Here is an 18,165-nt window from a genome sequence, read left to right as displayed (position 1 = left end):
CTAAGCTGTCAAGCTATTTCCGTCATTAGAAAAAAGCGGCAAATTTTAAAAAAATTGGCGCGAATGGTGATTTGATGGTGATCGTCCCCTAGAAAATTTGGATTAAGCGCCAAAAATCTTTTTCTATTGACAATATTGTTTAACAGACTAGACAAAATACATGACATACAAAATACAAATATTTATTTCGATATACCAGGCACAGATGAAATCCATATTATTTAATATGTCGGAGCGTGACTCCAGAAGGACGTATTGCAGCGTTACAGTTCATAGTTAAAGACGCCTGTATAAAGTCGATTAGCAATGTTTGGCTACATATTACTGGGTTGTAACGAAATTCATAATGTTGCGTAGAGAGTAACGCCATCTATTGGCGTGTTGTTGAACTAAAATGACAGGTAGAAGGCTTTGGAACGTCAAGAGGGTTCTCTTGGGTGAAGGTGGGCACGAGTTGGTAGTTTTGTCGTTATGTTGGTGGTCCGGTCGTGCATTCATGATGATGGTGGTCGTTGTGAATGTAGCATTGCGAAATGTTCGAACCGTGGTCCGATCGTGCATTCATGATGATGGTGGTCATTGTGAGTGTAGCTTTGCGAGATGACCCGATGGTGGTCGGGTCATGCATTCATGATGATGGTGGTCATTGTGAGTGTAGCATTGCGAGATGACCGGATGGTGGTCCGAACATGAGTTCATGATGATGGTGGTCATTGTGAGCTTTATAGACTTAACGAGTGTAATTTAGACACAGTACATTTGTGCAATTGCTGTTGCGATCATTAGATCTAGATTAATTGAAAGACTGTCTTTGGTGACCCTGTTTTTGTTTTATCTACCCCGACCGTATAATTGGTCAGGTTAGCCGAGCAATAAGAATCACATGTGATCATTGATTTTATTCGATGATGAATGAGACACAAATTGTTGGCCAGGAGTGACCGAGCGATATGATACTGTGCTGTGTACCTTGTTTCAGAAGCAAATGCATACACCCACACACGAGGACGTGTGTACCGCAGGACGGCCGTGTCGGAGCGTGACTCCAGAAGGACGTATTGCAGCGTTACAGTTCATAGTTAAAGACGCCTGTATAAAGTCGATTAGCAATGTTTGGCTACATATTACTGGGTTGTAACGAAATTCATAATGTTGCGTAGAGAGTAACGCCATCTATTGGCGTGTTGTTGAACTAAAATGACAGGTAGAAGGCTTTGGAACGTCAAGAGGGTTCTCTTGGGTGAAGGTGGGCACGAGTTGGTAGTTTTGTCGTTATGTTGGTGGACCGGTCGAGCAGGTGTGCCTGCTCGACTTAAAAGGCGGGAGCGGTGAGGCTCCGTAATCAGACTTGATTTGACCGCGCTAGAGATCGGACGTTAGCCAACCTCGTGCCTAATTCGCCACGTTCTTGAAGGCTTATACCTGAAGGATTATTCTGAAAGCTTATAGAATCCAACGTTCTTTAACCATTTAGCTAAGTGTTTTATTCCAAGTGTTATTTTGATTTCTTACGTGTGATTAGAAGCTTACCTTTGTAAAATAAAGAGAAGAAGTGTTGTTTTGAAAAGATGTGTCCCGCCGAGTTTGTTGCCGGTCCCATATTGGGATACCCTTCTCCAATAGAGAAGGAATTAAATCTTCTCGGGTCAGAGGTGTACGGTTGGAGCCGGCCTAGCTTGATTTGAATAAAGACTTGAACGATTTTATGTGATCCTTTTATTTGAGTGCTATCCAAATACATCCCAATAGCGACTAGATATTTTAGTAGGCACTAGTATGGTTAACAAGTCCGAAAGTTTATTTCATGCACTGGTAGCATGCTGGGTTAGCTGTGAAGTAATACATTGAGATACTACGCCCACCCGCCATCCTGTGTACAAACCCATGCTGCCTGCTGCTCTCCGTCAAATATATGTATTTTAAAAAGGCGAAAGTTTGTCTGTCGTTTACCTCTTCACGCTTGAACCGATTTAGTTGGAATTTGGTATAGAGATAGTTTGATATGAGTCCCGGGGAAGGACATAGGATAGTTTATATGTCGGAAATCATCCCCGAAGACAGTGCAAAGAGGAGTGGAATTAAAATAGTTAATTAATTGCCTATATCATAATTGAAGTAAGCAATGCGCGAATTGAATGATTATCCAGGCGCTATAACCTACTTTAGCTGCTACCACTAATTCCACGCAGACTAAGTCGCGGGCAAAAGCTAGTATAGGATAAAAACAAGAGTCAGTTTCACTTATAAATATTTTAATTTGGTTAGCAGCTCCTAGTGAGTATTATATTCTTTGGTTAGCAGTAGCCCTCACAGATATGTCAAGCCTGTGTCGGTCGTGCGGACTCTAGGAAAATCGGATCGGAGATTTATCGATACATTGAGCATGTCTGTAAAAAGTAAAATGAGTTACATCTAGATTTGTACTATCAAACACCGGTCAATATCACAATCCAGAATCCACCTTTTGCTGTCAGGTAAAAAACAAAAAAATGTTCAAAATGGAATTGATTAGACCGTTTTTTTTAATTTGCTGAATGAACTTTATAACGGTATTTACCTGACCAAAATATTAAAAAAAAAAACTGCGCAAAAGTGTAAAACGTTAACAGCTAAAAAGTTCTTATATTGTGTGAAGTGACGTAAGTCAGAAAAGTATAAAAAATTTTTATCCAGGGTTTGAAAAATTAGTCTTGCATTTTTATTGCTTTGTAAAGAAGTTAAAATTAAAGGAAAACAAGACCTGCGCACGTTTTTGACACTGACAATAAAATTAAACATTACAAAGTGTTAAATTCCTGGAAATTTATATACAATGTCGATCAGCAGGCGGCCGAAACTGCAACTGAACTAAACCGGTTTTACGTTGACTCAATTAAATGTGCAAATGCAAATGTCAACAAGCCGGCTGCGCTTGATTTTTTAACTCGATATATAAATAAACACTTAAGTTATATAATTCATACTCCTTTTTCGTTAAATGAAGTAGAAAAAATGGTAAAAAACATTAAACGAAAGGATTCAAAAGACATCAATGACATGTCCACTCACCTATTCGACTTATTACCAAGTTTTATCATCGAAATTCTGTGTAACTTGTTTAACAAGTGTGTTAATGCTGGAAAATATCCATCCAATCTAAAAAGGGTCAAGGTTCAACCTATATATAAGGGTAAAGGGGAGATGCAATCCCTAAAGAATTTCAGACCTATTTCGCTAATACCTATATTTTCCAAAATTTGTGAAGGGCTATTAAGTGAAAGACTCATGTCATTTTTTAGAAGAAACGAGCTATTAAATAAGCAGCAATACGCGTACCAACATGGCCGCTCGACGATAGACGCAGCCAGAGACGTCGTGGAGAGGGTGATGAAACACCTGGAGGGGCGGAGGCAGGTCGCAGCTATATTCTGCGACCTGTCACGCGCCTTCGAGTTGGTGAGTCATTCTCTGTTGCTAGCCAAACTTGACCACTACGGCGTTACAGGTGGCTTTTACGACACGATTGTGTCATTCCTCTCCAACAGGCAGCAGCTGACATCCATATGCGGTGCCAGGTCGGATCTGCTGGATCTGGGTGAGCGTTCCGTACCACAGGGTTCGAGTATGGGTGACCAGAACCGCAAGTGACCAGGCCGAGTTTGTATTATTCGCGGATGATGGGTGCGTAATCGTAGCCGCCGACACCCATGCGCAGCTCGTGGCAAAAACCAATATGGTCATGGATCAAGTTGCGTCATGGTTCACGGCCAATGGAATGACATTAAATGTCGAAAAAACCAACATCATCCGATTTGGGCTCCGCGGCAGGCAGGATCACAATCTAAACATTGTCTGTAATGGGCAGCCGGTTCCACAGGTGGATGAGGTGAAATATCTCGGTCTAATAATAGATTCCGGTCTCACATGGAGTTCTCACATTGATACACTGTGCAGCCGGCTCTCATCTGCATGTTTCGCACTAAGTAGATTGCGTCCTAGCCTTAACACCGACAATGTGAAAAAAGCCTACTACGGCTACTTTCATTCACTTCTTGCTTATGGCGTCGACCTCTGGGGTAATGCTGCAGAACGAGAAAGACCGTTCAGGTTACAAGGACGAGCGATGCGAGTCGTGGCGGGAGTTCCGTGGGACAGCGACGTAAGAAACTTGTTCCAGGAGTACAAGATACTAACGCTACCAAGTCTGTATATCCTGGAAATCGCTAAATATGTACGAACGCATTTAGACCAATTCGCAACATACGGTGACGCTCATAATCGCAATACAAGGCAGCGACATAAATTGCGACCACCCCCGACTAGACTGGCAAAATCTAAAAAGCTGCTACACTCAATTGGTCCAAAGGTGTATAACGCAATACCGGATGACATTAAAAATGCAAATAGTGGTAAGTCGTTCGAAAGTAAACTAAAGGCAAAGTTAATTACGGATGCACTATATTCAGTAAAAGACTTCTTTCAGCCATCTGGAACCACCTGATTACTTGCCAAAGCCTAACACTAATATAAGGTATAATGATGATATACCACCAAAGAATTAAATGTAAGTTGTTAATGTTAAGATTGTTATTTATTTATTTTATTTTTATTTTAGACTTAATAAAAAAAAATATGTACTAATAATTGACTTAAATCGATATTTAAAATTAATAATTTTTAAATTAGATGGATAATAATAATAATAAATAAATGGATTATAATTTGAATTAAAAGTAGTATGTAAGTTAAAATAATTTGACCTAAAATAGTAATAATGATGTTCTGTAAATGTTTTAATGTATGAAATAATAATGTGTGCTGTAACAGATATAATGTGTTGACATGTAAAATAGTTATATTTTATCAATAAAAGTTTTGATTGATTGATTTGAATGTATCTAATCCGTTATACGACTTATGTCTATTCTATGTACAGTCGACGTTAAAGATATGTTTACACTTTCTTTTGCCACAGAATAACTAATAGTACTACCGCTTTTGCACCTTATTCCTTTGTAATAAGGCGAAAAATTTAAACATTTCTTTGACGTCAACTGTACCTACATATAGTGCGCCCATTTTTATCAAACGGCATATGTCTAGATACAATGTGATATGTAATAAAGATTATGACTATGTGTATGAGCATATCCTTAGTTATAGACTCGTTAGCACTACTATTATAACGGAACGACCCTATAAAAGAATACATTTTTGATTAACCTAGAAGTATACTGACAAAAAACAATAACAATATGTGGTAATTACTTTTTCTCATTATCTTTCTTATTCAACTGCCAGATGGAATAATTAAGGCAGGTGGCGAAGCCGAGCCACGCGAGATAAGGCAGCATGAACCACGCCGTGGTTGGGTTCACTTCATAAAAACTGAGGGCGCAGGCCGCCGCCGCAACGTCTAGCGCCGTGATGTGGAAGAACGCCTGGAAGTAAATAGATTAGTTTTGAAATCTGTGCTGAATGTTACAGTTATGGTGTAGGTACAGTGGACTGCCCAGCGTCTATAGTATGTAGATAATGTTACAAGAGGGCATAATAATATTTTTACTTAGAGCGCGAGCGAATTCTGAACGAAGCTAAGGATTCTGAGCTTGCTTTTACTACAAGTAATAAACTTACTGGCTAAAATGAACTTAATAGGTTTGAGTATACATATGTGTTATTTCTTTTTCAGAGAAGTTCTGTATTCTGTTGTCCTTCAACAAAGTATATTAATTTGTTTTTGCTAGTAAAATCTTACCAATCCCACTAAATGCATTTTGAAGAAAACCGGTGTCCATGTCCAGTTGAATATAAGCTGGCCGCCATATAATGCTATAGGCAGGATAGCCTTATCTGAAAGTGGTATTATGTAATATTCATAATTTTATTTCAAAAAGTATGTTTGAGAAAAAATACTGATTTTTATTTCTTCCACTGAACTTTCAATTTTCATTGTTGTTTTTTTTTTGTATCAAAATTCAATGAAATTTAAATAAATACGTAAGCTCTAATCTTAATGCTTTTTCTACAAATGGCGGACTTAATGCCTTCTGATTTATTGTCACTGTCTTATTTGGATTTAATGTGCTGAATACTGGGCTATCTTTGTTTCTTGGCCAAAAAACTTTAAATCATTTCCATACTTAATTTTAAGTATCATGTCAGGTCAGATTACTGCAAACATTATGATTAGGGGTCATCCATTAATTACGTCACACGTTTAGGGGGAGGGAGGGGGTCAAGAAAATGTGACATATTGTGACATGGGGGAGGGGGGAGACACAAACTTTGTGACGTCACTTTAACTTCATCAGTAACCGAAAATTTATTTAAATTATTTAGTTCGCTGTACATTTAAATAACAAGTTTTTAAAACGAAAATAGTTTTTAATCGTTTAATTTTCTTTCCTAAGCAGTTTTGGGTTATAAAATTACTAATATTTATATCGTCAAAAATATTTTGATAAAATATTAATAATACTTAGGTACTTACTTAATTTGATTTGGCGATTTCGTAGAAAAAATGTGACGTCACACTAGGGGGGGAGGGGTTTGCCAAATGTGACCAAGTGTGACAAGGGGGGGGGGGAGGGGGTCAAAAAACCTAGAAATTGGTGTGACGTAATTAATGGATGACCCCTTACATTGATATTTCATTTCATTTATTTAAACCACATGCAAGTTTACAGTGCAGAACCAAAACACTTACACATTAATTACATTTTTAACATTAAAATATTTAAAAATTATATACATTCAATAAAAATTATACTTAAAGAAACAAAATGTCATCACATCAAGCTTATTCTAATATAAATGTAATTTGATAAATAAAGATAAAAGTCAACAAAGAAATAAAAAATAAATAAAAAAATAGTCAAATACAATTAGCGAATAAATAATTAAATACTATAATATATGTGAATTACTTGGTTTACCCTTGAATTGCCGACAGACATTTCATCGAATGTTATTTCGAAGACAACGTTTCAAGTATTTTCATTTCATCGACAAGTCATTGCGTCGAAGAATTGATACTAGTAAATTTAAATCTAGGACTTTTAATTGGCACTCGAGTTATTTCGTATATAGTTTATATCGTGGTATTTCTTTACGGGTTTTCTTATTTCATTTTGGATTGCATTTAATACAATTTATTACGCATAAAATTATTTCAAAATGTAATATTTGACTTTGATAGCCGTGCGTTTGTGTGTGGGGTCGCAGTTCTAACCTAACCTAAACCTACTTTGAAAGACGTTCGTTTCTGTGTGGGGTCGCAGTTCTAACCTAACCTAAACCTACTTTGATAGCCGTTCGTGTCTGTGTGGAGTCGCAGTTTTAACCTAACCTAAACCTACTTTAAAAGCCGTTCGTTTTTGTGTGGGGTCGCAGTTCTAACCTAACATAAACCTACTTTGAAAGCCGTTCGTTTTTGTGTGGGGTCGCAGTTCTAACCTAACCTAAACCCACTTTGAAGCCGTTCGTTTCTGTGTGGGGTCGCAGTTCTAACCTAACCTAAACCCACTTTGAAAGCCGTTCGTTTCTGTGTGGGGTCGCAGTTCTAACCTAACCTAAACCTACTTTTAAAGCCGTTCGTTTCTGTGTGGGGTCGCAGTTCTAACCTAACCTAAACCCACTTTGAAGCCGTTCGTTTCTGTGTGGGGTCGCAGTTCTAACCTAACCTAAACCCACTTTGAAAGCCGTTCGTTTCTGTGTGGGCTCGCAGTTCTAACCTAACCTAAACCCACTTTGAAGCCGTTCGTTTCTGTGTGGGTTCGCAGTTCTAACCTAACCTAAACCCACTTTGAAAGCCGTTCGTTTCTGTGTGGGGTCGCAGTTCTAACCTAACCTAAACCTACTTTTAAAGCCGTTCGTTTCTGTGTGGGGTCGCAGTTCTAACCTAACATAAACCTACTTTGAAAGCCGTTCGTTTCTGTGTGGGCTCAGTTCTAACCTAACCTAAACCCACTTTGAAGCCGTTCGTTTCTGTGTGGGGTCACAGTTCTAACCTAACCTAAACCCACTTTGAAAGCCGTTCGTTTCTGTGTGGGGTCGCAGTTCTAACCTAACCTAAACCTACTTTTAAAGCCGTTCGTTTCTGTGTGGGGTTGCAGTTCTAACCTAACCTAAACCGACTTAGATAGCCGTTCGTTTCTGTGTGGGGTCGCATTTCTAACCTAACCTAAACCTAAAATTGTTACACCAGAAAAATGTATAAATGAGTAGTACGACATATAAAAATGTATTAAAGCAATACGTCGAACAAATGAATTGCAATGTTTAGTAGTTGTGCCAATTAAAATAATTTGAAACGAATCAGCGATCAAGTAATATTCGTTGAATAGTATTTCTACGCAGTAAGAAAAATTGAAATAAATAGTATATGAAACAAAATAACGCTAAACAATATTACTAGTACTAACCTTTCGATGAATCGTTGTCGATGAAATAATATTCGATGAAAAGTTTGTCGGCAAAACAAGGGTACACCGAATTACTTACCAGTCATGCCACCACAATCCCTGTATACCATATAACTAGCATACCCCATGCCAGTATACAGCGCAGTCCACGCCGGACCAAACACCCAGTTAGGCGGAGTCCAGCTTGGTTTTTTCAGCGTCTGGTACCAGGCCTTGCCGTCGGGCTGCTTTGTCTGTCCGGCCATGGTGAGTGCTCCTGCCCAGCCCCCGAGGTTGGGGAAGAGCATGGCGCCAAGAGCTGACCAGTTTGGCATTGTTGTTTATTCTGAAAAGGATGTACCACATTAATTAATATCAATTTTGTCGTCACAGTTTTATGAGATCTAATAAGTATATTTACACTAAAACTTTAAAAATTTTCAAATGGAAAAGTATGTAAATTCGGGATTTTTGATTATTTCGAATTTTTTAAGCCCGCTCCACACTCGTGCGCTAATCGCGGCGCGAAGCCGCGAACGCGAGTCTGGAGTCGATTTCGCATATCAGCGAACTAGACTCCACACTCGCGTTCGCGGCTTCGCCCGCGATTCACGCGCATAGTCTGGAGGGGGCTTTAGACATACCTACATAGAAAATTTTTATACAACAACTTTATTTTGATTTTATTTTTTACAAGGATATAATAGCAAATTTAGTGTCATAAGATTTTTTTTCCTTTCTGCTTGATTGAAGTTGAATAATTATCAATAAGTAATAATGATTATTGAAATTACCTGATTTATGTGATTACTTATTTCAAAATATTACTATACTGTGCTGCGGTAGAGGTAATGTATGTAATGTTAATGAACTTTACAACATTTGTTTACACTAACAGCTGATAATAAATTTATAAATAAACAAACAGAGTCTGCTCTACAAAACAAATGATATCCTTATCTCTAATTACATTTCACGCACAAGAAAATACCCCACAACGTTTTTGTATTAATATATCGCATTGTTTGTAAATTGCATAAAAGTAGAATTTACGACTTACGCTATTTTTGCACCCGGCAGACAAAAGTGAGTGGGTGTGGAAATTTTGTTCCTGGAATTCTCTTTTCGGCTGTCTGCAATTGACAGAGTTTAGAATGTAGACCCTAATACTTCGTAATACGAACTATAATTTCGTGTTATCAAGATAAACAAAATGTGCATCATCACAAGACTAAAGTGACAGTGACAAGTAGATTTATTACGTTTCATTTCAAGTAACTATTATGGACGAGCCTGGACTAAATAGTTTCTTATTTGTCACAAATATTATTCAATACCAAATATTTTGATAAATTTTACTTTTCGTGATTCGTAACTGAGTTTAGGATCAATCATGTAGAGCTTAAAGAGGATTTAATTGCTATACAAAGTCCACGCCATGAACCCTAAACGTAAATTGGGATGAAAAATTAGCATCTGACTTTTAGAAATTACCTTAGCTTAACCTACCAAATTTAGAAGTAACCTTTTGTATTGCGTCCGTATTATCTCGATAGAAGATTTAAATCTCTCGCATAGTCACATTCACAGGGTTTTCCACAACATAGTTTTCTATTTCTCGTGAATCTCGTGATATTCATTGCAGTTTTCACCGTTGTTTTATATCGACCATCATCAGGTATGTACCGTATTTGTTTTATACAAACTTTCGTGTATTAAAAATCGTGGAAGTTACCGGCGACAAGCTATTTTTAGAATGTAAATATTGCTCATCACTAAGCATAACTTACGTAAGTAACACTTAAGTATTTAAATTTTATCTGATATCACACTATTCGACAGTTTGGAAGCCTCTCGAGCACTGGTAAGTTATTAATTGAAATAGTATTGTAATCAGAATGCACCGTTATATCTGTAATTCACTACTGTGGGGTCAATAGCTATTTAATTATCTTTCTTATCAGCCTATTACATGATAATAGGTATCTATATGTACACGTCTATAAGTTTTGTAATGTCTGGCTGTCTGTAAGTTGAATATAAATTTTTAAGTTATATTAAATATTAAATGCCTAATTTTATATAAGTATTAAGTAGTTAAGCTCAAACTATATCATAATGTACTTTTTAAGTTCTATTTCTATGTTTCTTTACATGACTATGAATACTATGATACAGATTCGAAACAGTTTATTGCTAAAATTTATAGGGTTATTGTGCTAGTTTTCCACTTGATGATTTTTGAATATTTACCTTCATTGCTGCACAAATTTGGACTTATTGCAATCCTTATTATCTAAACAATTTATCTCTATCTATCTACATAAAAAATATATTATGCATGTAGCAATTTAAATATGAATTGAATTCAGATATGGATTGTAAAAAAAAAATCTGACATAAACAATTTTTTTTAAAAATATGAAATGTATTAAGTATTCGCTAATGCTATGTCAAATGGACTGAAACTGACACTCAACGGTAAACTGACGCAATTACACTACCTTATTCCCTAAAAAGGCATGGGTCTATGTTATAATATTGCAACTTTTTAATCACAGATAATATAAAGTTAGGATTAAATTTATGTGACTAAATCAGGAAGTTGTCCGACTAGATATTACCTTGAGCAGACTTGTGACATCACACTAGACTGGTATGACGGCTCAGTAAATAAAAGTGACATCATAAGCACATTACAATTTACATCATTAGCACCACACACATTGTCTCTTCTAGTAGTAAGTAGTAATTTCAATCTAATGGAGAGTAAATAGAGTGCATATTTCTACTGTTTTTCCCTCCGATAATGTTGGATTTATAATAGGTACAATATTAGAAAGTAAGTAAGTAAATATCCTTTATTGCACCATAAAGTTAAAAAATAATACAAAAAGTGAAATACAAGCTTAAGACTAGGTAACAACAGGCGGTCTTATTGCTACAAAGCAATCTTTTTCAGACAACCTTAAAGAAAAAAAGATTAGATTAAAAAGTTGAGTCAAAATGGAGGAAAACCAATAATAAATACTTGTATTATTATTAGTTATTAATAGTGCAAAATCTACTTATCAAATCAGCATGTAATTGACTTATCAAATTATCATACAGTGTGTGATTGGTGTCAGTGAAAACTGGTTGATTATTGAATATAATTATAGTTATTAATAAAACATGCATTGGGAGTATTTTGAAGATGTCGCACATATGCATAAGTATGTACCTTTACCTACACCACTACAGGTTATTACACTATATATGGGGCATTATCTATGAAAAGGGACCTTATTGTCGATGGCGCTTACGCCGCACAGCGTCGCGCGGCATTGTATTTATATCAGAGCATCGTTAATAATGGCGTAAGCGCCATCGACAATAAGGTCCCTTTTCATAGATAACGTCACATATGTGACGTTCCACGGGAAAAGGTACCTTATGGCGGCTGGCGCTTACGTCGCTTAGCACCGCATGAGTATTGGAGCGGCCATAAGGTACCTTTACCCGTGGGATGTCACATATGTAGTTTGAATTAGGGACTTAAATGTGTAAAAACTTCAAACAGATATATGTACTTCAATAACTATATTGTTTGTTTTTGTATCAAATTAACGCACGGTAGTAACGTGGTGCCCATGGCCAAGTTAAATTACCACAGAATGGAAAAAGTGGGGGGGGGGGGGAGGACTTTGCCCAGCAGTGGGACACAAGTGACAACAGGCTCTCAAAAAAACGTGAAGAAGGCAATGTAGGTAATGGCGACCAACAAAAATAGCGGTATTTTTAAGTGCATTAGTGTACATAAACCAATATATTAACGTCTGACCGTAATATCTAACAGTAACAGCTATTGATGGTCATCATACACTGAGAGAAAAACTAAACCAGGAATTAAAAAACAGTTCTGTACTGGGGGAAAAAATGAAGTTTAGTAATAATTATAGACGTTTTACTATCTCTGTAAAGTTTATTTATTTCTACAAACAGCTCAGTAATCCTAAATCTAATTTCAACAAACAGATAAGTAATAGAAATTGCAAGAACTAATAGAAATTGCAAAAGTCAATTTGTTCCTATTAGTTGACTCTCCTTGTCTCCGGATTAAGTTTATTTTTGTAATTCTAAGTGTGTTTTTGTTATCCTTTTCTCTCAGTGTACATATTCTATTATTTTTATTCTATAAAATTTGACATTTTCTATAATATTTCCACACTCTGTCATTGCATTGTTAGCTTGGTCCTCTCAACTGACGTTCAGTATGTTTTCTGTTTCCCAGAGACCTCATAATGGCAAACTGGCCAGCGATTGGTTCCATAATCCTCCCCAACGTGGGCGGCTGGGTCAACGGCCTGTACTTCGCCGGCCAGGTCAAACGAGACAGCAACGAGAAGACCTGGTACGACGAGCTGAAGAAGTCACCCTGCACACCCCCTAAATGGGTGTTCGGGCCGGCATGGACTGTGCTCTACAGCGGCATGGGATACGCGTCGTATCTGGTGTGGGAAGAGTGCGACGGTTTCACACGTAAGCACAGAATTCAGATTCAGATTATTTATTGGTAAAACAGATACAATGTTATTACGCGTCATACATTTAGGCAGGTACATAATTTACATATTGGATTAGGTACATAGGTATCATATTAATTAAATAACATTCGGAACATTATCATAGTATAAATTCATTGACATTATAACATGCAAGTTCACTGAGCAAGCTCTTTAATGTTTTAGTGAAAATTGCCTCACTAGTGGAGTTTTTAATATCGGTTGGAACGGTTATACAACTTAGGCCCAAAGACGCCGAGAGATGCACGAGCCTTGGCCAGCCGCCTTCGCGGTGGCGCGAGGAGATTTTTCGCGCGATACCTTTCGCTTCTGAAACCGTACGAATAAATAATAGTACTAGGTACAGAAGACTCACTCTTTAACAAAACGCGTCTGTCACGATCAGCATAGACATGGCCGCTAGGTGGCGACAGCGCCACGCGCGGCTTATGGCAAACCTCAAAATTGGAGTCGAACGGATGTACTTTTACCTACCTGTAGCAAAGCGACGAACTCGCGGAGTGAGCCACGCCTGACGTAAGAGAAAAATCGTCTTATATTCCTTATTTGCATAACGCGGACGTCTTGCTCGCATAATAAAATTGTATCTTATACCTTTAAATCTCGGATCTCGGAAACGGCTTTAACGATTTCGATGAAATTTGCTATAAATCGGTAAATCGATCCGGCTAGGTATTATCTCTGGGAAAACGCGCATTTTTGAGTTTTGTTTCATGTTCTCCCAGATATTTAAGTTATTAACTAAGAAAAGAGAAATATACTGGGTCAAGCAGATCTTGTCAGTAGAAAAAGGCGGTAAATTTGAAAAATGTAGTCGCGAAAGGATATCGTCCCATAGAAAATTTGAATTTCGCGCCTTTTTCTACTGACAAACTTGTTTGGCCGGCGTACCTAACATATAATATGGAAAAATATAGAAATCTCCATCAGCCTTTACCTAAAATATACATTTTATAACTAGACTATTACGTTCTTATTTGTTACTTAGTACCTGGATGCATTATGTAAACGTTGAAATATAAAACTGATATGCAGTATCTTTATCTAAAGATAAGGATATATCACTCGAATGATGGATTTACCTATAGACATTTCAAACTGTCTAGCATTGAGTAATTGAATGACATATCTGCCTAAACAGTTTTTAGCAAAACATTCCATTCCATCAATATGACACAAGTGCTTAAAAATTATGCCAAAATTATACATATTACATATATGAATTTACACAATTGTAGAAATGTATGAAATTATGACTTATAAATAACACTTGCAGTCTATACTCAATGCTATCCAAATTGCTGCAGAGTTATGTATGTCTAACTCTACCATATTTAAGCAAATAAAATAGTTATCTCTCATTTGATTTTGATAATCGAAGCTGATGGCCATTGGGTCGGAAAGGTTCTCGAGTGGCGACCACGTACCGAAAGGCGCCATGATGATATCCACCAGAAATTGTTGTTTGTTTGTTTGTGACCGACACAACTCAAAGGCTCGGTCTGAAAACCAGCGCTGAGCCACCGCCACAGCACATGCTGAGACTGAGACCTATTGCCTCACAATAATTGTCACGATCGATTAATTATTAAGTACATATATGTATTAGTTAAGTCTTTTTTGTGGCAATAAAATATTTGAAGTTTGAAGTTTGATATCTGTGTGTTTACTTTCAGAGCGCGCCGTCCTCCCGATGACTTTGTACGGGAGCCAGCTACTACTCAACTGGGCATGGACGCCCATCTTCTTCGGCCTTAAGGACTTCAAACTGGTCAGTATTCATACATTTAGGTTCTTATTAGGAAACTAAATAATTTTAATAACAAAACTTCAGTGACAGACATTAAATATAATATATAAAGTACGCCATACATAAATTTACTATGGCGTACTTGAATTACGAAAAGCGGACAGACTATAGAAACACAGCTATATAAATTATAAACCGATATAAATGTCTTAAACAAAGTAAAAAATGACAAAGGCCTCCAATGCCTAGAGGTGAAATCGAACCAATGTCCTCTGCAATGCCTATAACCTATAACCGCTCGGCCACCCGGATCACAGCGGCATGGGTCGAATTTCCCCAAGTATATGCATTTCTTTAGGGGCTAACAAAGCATTACGGGGTATTACTGCAATGTTCTGCCGCCAGAGTGCAGTACTAGCTCCTCTAGTAATAGAGTAACTGTGCCTTAAACTGTTTTTAAACCTTTAGATCGTTTTTAGGGTTCCGTACCCAAAGGGTAAAACCGGACCCTATTACTAAGACTTCGCTATCCGTCCGTCCGTCCGTCTGTCACCAGGCTGTATCTCACGAACCGTGATATATAGACAGTTGAAATTTTCACAGATGATTTATTTCTGTTGCCGCTATAACATCAAATACTAAAAACAGAATAAAATAATGATTTAAGTGGGGCTCCCATACAACAAACGTGATTTATGACCGAAGTTAAGCAACGTCGGGCGGGGTCAGTACTTGGATCATCATCATCATCATCATCATCATCATCATCATCATCATCATCATCATCATCATCATCATCATCATCTCAGCCATAAGACGTCCACTGCTGAACATAGGCCTCCCCCGTTTTTGGGGGGTGAATGCCATAATCGCCACGCTTGGCAGGCGGGTTGGCGATCGCAGTCGAGTACACCGAATTTGAGGGACGCTGCTGCCCGTCCGCCGGTGGTCTTGGACGTGGTTTAAGAACATACCCGGGTCCTGGACGTAGTTTCAGGACATACCCGGGTCCAGGACATACCCGGGTCCTAGTAGGTACTTGGATGGGTGACCGTTTTTTTTTGCCTTTTTTTGCATTATGGTACGGAACCCTTCGTGCGCGAGTCCGACTCGCACTTGCCCGGTTTTTCAATGTTGCTAACACTATTCCAGGCTTTGATAGAAATCGGCGTTCTCACCGGAGCGGCGACCATCACCACGATATCATTCGCCAGCATAAACAAGACCGCTGGTCTTATAATGCTGCCGTATCTGGCGTGGCTGGGCTATGCCACCCATTTAACTTATTACGCCTGGAAGAACAACCCGGAGCCCGCGAAGATCACAGAGGTTAAGGACGAGAAGGAAAAGTAGGGGTAAGTTAAATATTATTATTGATTAATCGTAAAAACTAGTGTATATGCGAATTCTTTAGGTTCGTTGCCGTAGAAAAACAATTGAATATTGCTAACTTTGCTGCTATATCATACAATCTGTTTTGAACATTAAGTAATTGAATTGTATAAGTTTTATACGCAATAATATTCTTTTTTTATCGTTTCAGATGACAATTCGTCAGTTAACAACGCTAAAGCCATCGAACGTGTTATATTTTAGATTCATATTTCCGCTAAGTAGGTATATGTCGTTGTCAAGCAAGTACTTATTTGTATTTTTTTCAATTTTAATTGACACTATAATTTTGTAATTATTAGAAAATCGGATCTTTTAGATGTTTCATGTCGTTATATATAACAATGGGTACTATTACTATGTCATTTTATAAAAGTGTGGGCTAAAAAACTAAGAAATATCATATTATTGTAGAACATGAACAATTAACTTTACCCATACACGTTTGAATAGGTAATACGCAACTCGTGTCGATTTAAAACATTCCCTTCGGTCGTGTTTTAATTTATCACCACTCGTTGCGAATTTCCTACTTTCCGCACTTGTATCGTAAATAACTATTATAGATGTCATATTTATGTGAGAATACTAAGAAACTTGTTAAAAAAATCAGGGATACAAGCATAAATTTAAGCTTATTTTTTCATTACCAAAGGAGTCAATACAATTAGTTTTAAGGCTTATTTTATCATAACCTAGTTTTAAGATCCGAAGTGACCTTTTGCACAAATAAGCAATATACATAATATATGTATTTAATATGACTTAAATATGTTCCAAAAGTAACATTTGATGCTTAATCATTCCTATTGCATTTAAACGAAATTGACATTTTATTAAAATTCCAAGAAAACATAAACTTAGAGATAAGTCTTGTCATAATAATGATAACATTTTATAACTTCATTATAAGTACAAAATGGCAAATCAACAGACTTGGCGCACACGTTACGTGCACATATTTTGAACAAAACTACGACAGTTGTCAAAAATCAATCTTTAATAACTTGCATGTTGTAAAATAAGCTAAAATCTATTTTTTCTTTCCGTAGACTAAAATGACATTTCATACTATGGAATGACATTTTATGTTCATATTATGAAACGTCATTTTAGTCTACCTAATAAAAAATTGACTTTAGAATCACGGTAAACTGTTTTTCTAGAAGTATTTATTTTTGAATTTTTATTGTTTCCTGTTGCTATAATAATAAATGTACCGAAACATTTTTTTAAATTTATTTCATCCCTTATAAGTTAAAACCTTTCTAGGGCAGAGATTTAATTAAAATTACGAAAGAAAACCGTACCTAAATCAATTCAGCCGATGGCGGAGATGAGAAGAGACGTGCGAGAATCAACCAATATATTCTTCCTCGGGTCAGGCGTGTCTCACTCCGCGATTTCGTCGCTTTGCTACAGGTAGCTAAAAGTACATCCGTTCGGTCCCAATTTTGGGGTTTGCCATAAGCCGCGCGTGGCGCCGTCGCCACCTAGCGGCCATATCTGTGTTGATCGTAACAGACGCGTTTTGTAAGAGAGTGAGTCTTCTGTACTTGGTACTATTATTTATTCTGTGCTCGGGTGCCGTTCAAGTAGAACAATCGATCTGGCTAGGTCTTATCTCTGGGAATATATTTTGCGTTTTTATATGTTGAGCAAAGCTCGGTCTCTTAGATATTAAGTACCTAGTACTTATATTATAAAGAACGGTAAGTTTTCTCCTGATTCAATGAATACCTTCTTACAAAACCTAGAGAACAAATGAAGCTCGAAGCCTAATTAAAAATAACTTTGTTGCTCGTAATACTGGCGAGCTACGACGTTGGTTTGTTTCTAATTCACTGTGAACTGATTGTACCAGTGTAGTGAGGGGAGAAGGTTGAATATCGAATTATCGATGTCGATAAAATCTATCCAGATTGTCAGTAGCGTAGCGTGAACTAATCTAGCCGTGGGCGAAATCGAATCTGCGAGGCTCTTTTCACTGTGCGCGAAGGGGCCTCGCGTGACGCCCCCCTTTGAGGCTCTAGGCCGTTGGCGACGGCCCACTTCGCCCGCGCCTAGCTACGCC

The 18,165-nt window shown here is 37.4% G+C and overlaps 3 protein-coding genes across 5 annotated transcripts; 2 read left to right on the top strand and 1 right to left on the bottom strand.

Moving 5' to 3' along the window:
* The first annotated feature begins 3,264 nt into the window (after positions 1-3,264).
* Positions 3,265-3,627, top strand: LOC134675341 (uncharacterized). The gene has a single exon (XM_063533549.1). It carries the CDS (start codon positions 3,265-3,267, stop codon positions 3,625-3,627), a length of 363 nt encoding a protein of 120 aa, XP_063389619.1.
* A 1,111-nt stretch (positions 3,628-4,738) lies between these two features.
* On the bottom strand, positions 4,739-8,730 carry LOC134675303 (translocator protein-like). Its single transcript, XM_063533507.1, has 4 exons — positions 8,485-8,730; positions 5,738-5,832; positions 5,248-5,420; positions 4,739-5,175 (listed from the first exon to the last, which is right to left on the bottom strand). Exons 1-4 carry the CDS (start codon positions 8,717-8,719, stop codon positions 5,160-5,162), a joined length of 519 nt encoding a protein of 172 aa, XP_063389577.1. The 5' UTR covers positions 8,720-8,730; the 3' UTR covers positions 4,739-5,159.
* Positions 8,731-9,903: 1,173 nt separating this feature from the next.
* Positions 9,904-17,320, top strand: LOC134675016 (translocator protein-like). Of its 3 annotated transcripts, none has more exons than XM_063533166.1 (5): positions 9,904-10,062; positions 12,658-12,905; positions 14,626-14,720; positions 15,852-16,054; positions 16,243-17,320. In XM_063533166.1, exons 2-4 carry the CDS (start codon positions 12,668-12,670, stop codon positions 16,050-16,052), a joined length of 534 nt encoding a protein of 177 aa, XP_063389236.1. In that variant the 5' UTR covers positions 9,904-10,062; positions 12,658-12,667; the 3' UTR covers positions 16,053-16,054; positions 16,243-17,320. The 3 variants fall into 3 exon arrangements, with proteins under 3 accessions (XP_063389236.1, XP_063389237.1, XP_063389235.1); XM_063533167.1 differs by lacking the exon at positions 9,904-10,062 and adding an exon at positions 10,225-10,248; XM_063533165.1 differs by lacking the exon at positions 9,904-10,062 and adding an exon at positions 11,498-11,599.
* The last annotated feature ends 845 nt before the right edge of the window (positions 17,321-18,165 follow it).

Source organism: Cydia fagiglandana, chromosome 21 (genome assembly GCF_963556715.1).
Source record: "Cydia fagiglandana chromosome 21, ilCydFagi1.1, whole genome shotgun sequence".
Lineage (NCBI taxonomy): Eukaryota > Metazoa > Arthropoda > Insecta > Lepidoptera > Tortricidae > Cydia > Cydia fagiglandana.
The sequence above is the reverse complement of the archived record's forward strand: the minus strand, read 5'-3'. Positions and strand labels throughout refer to the sequence as shown.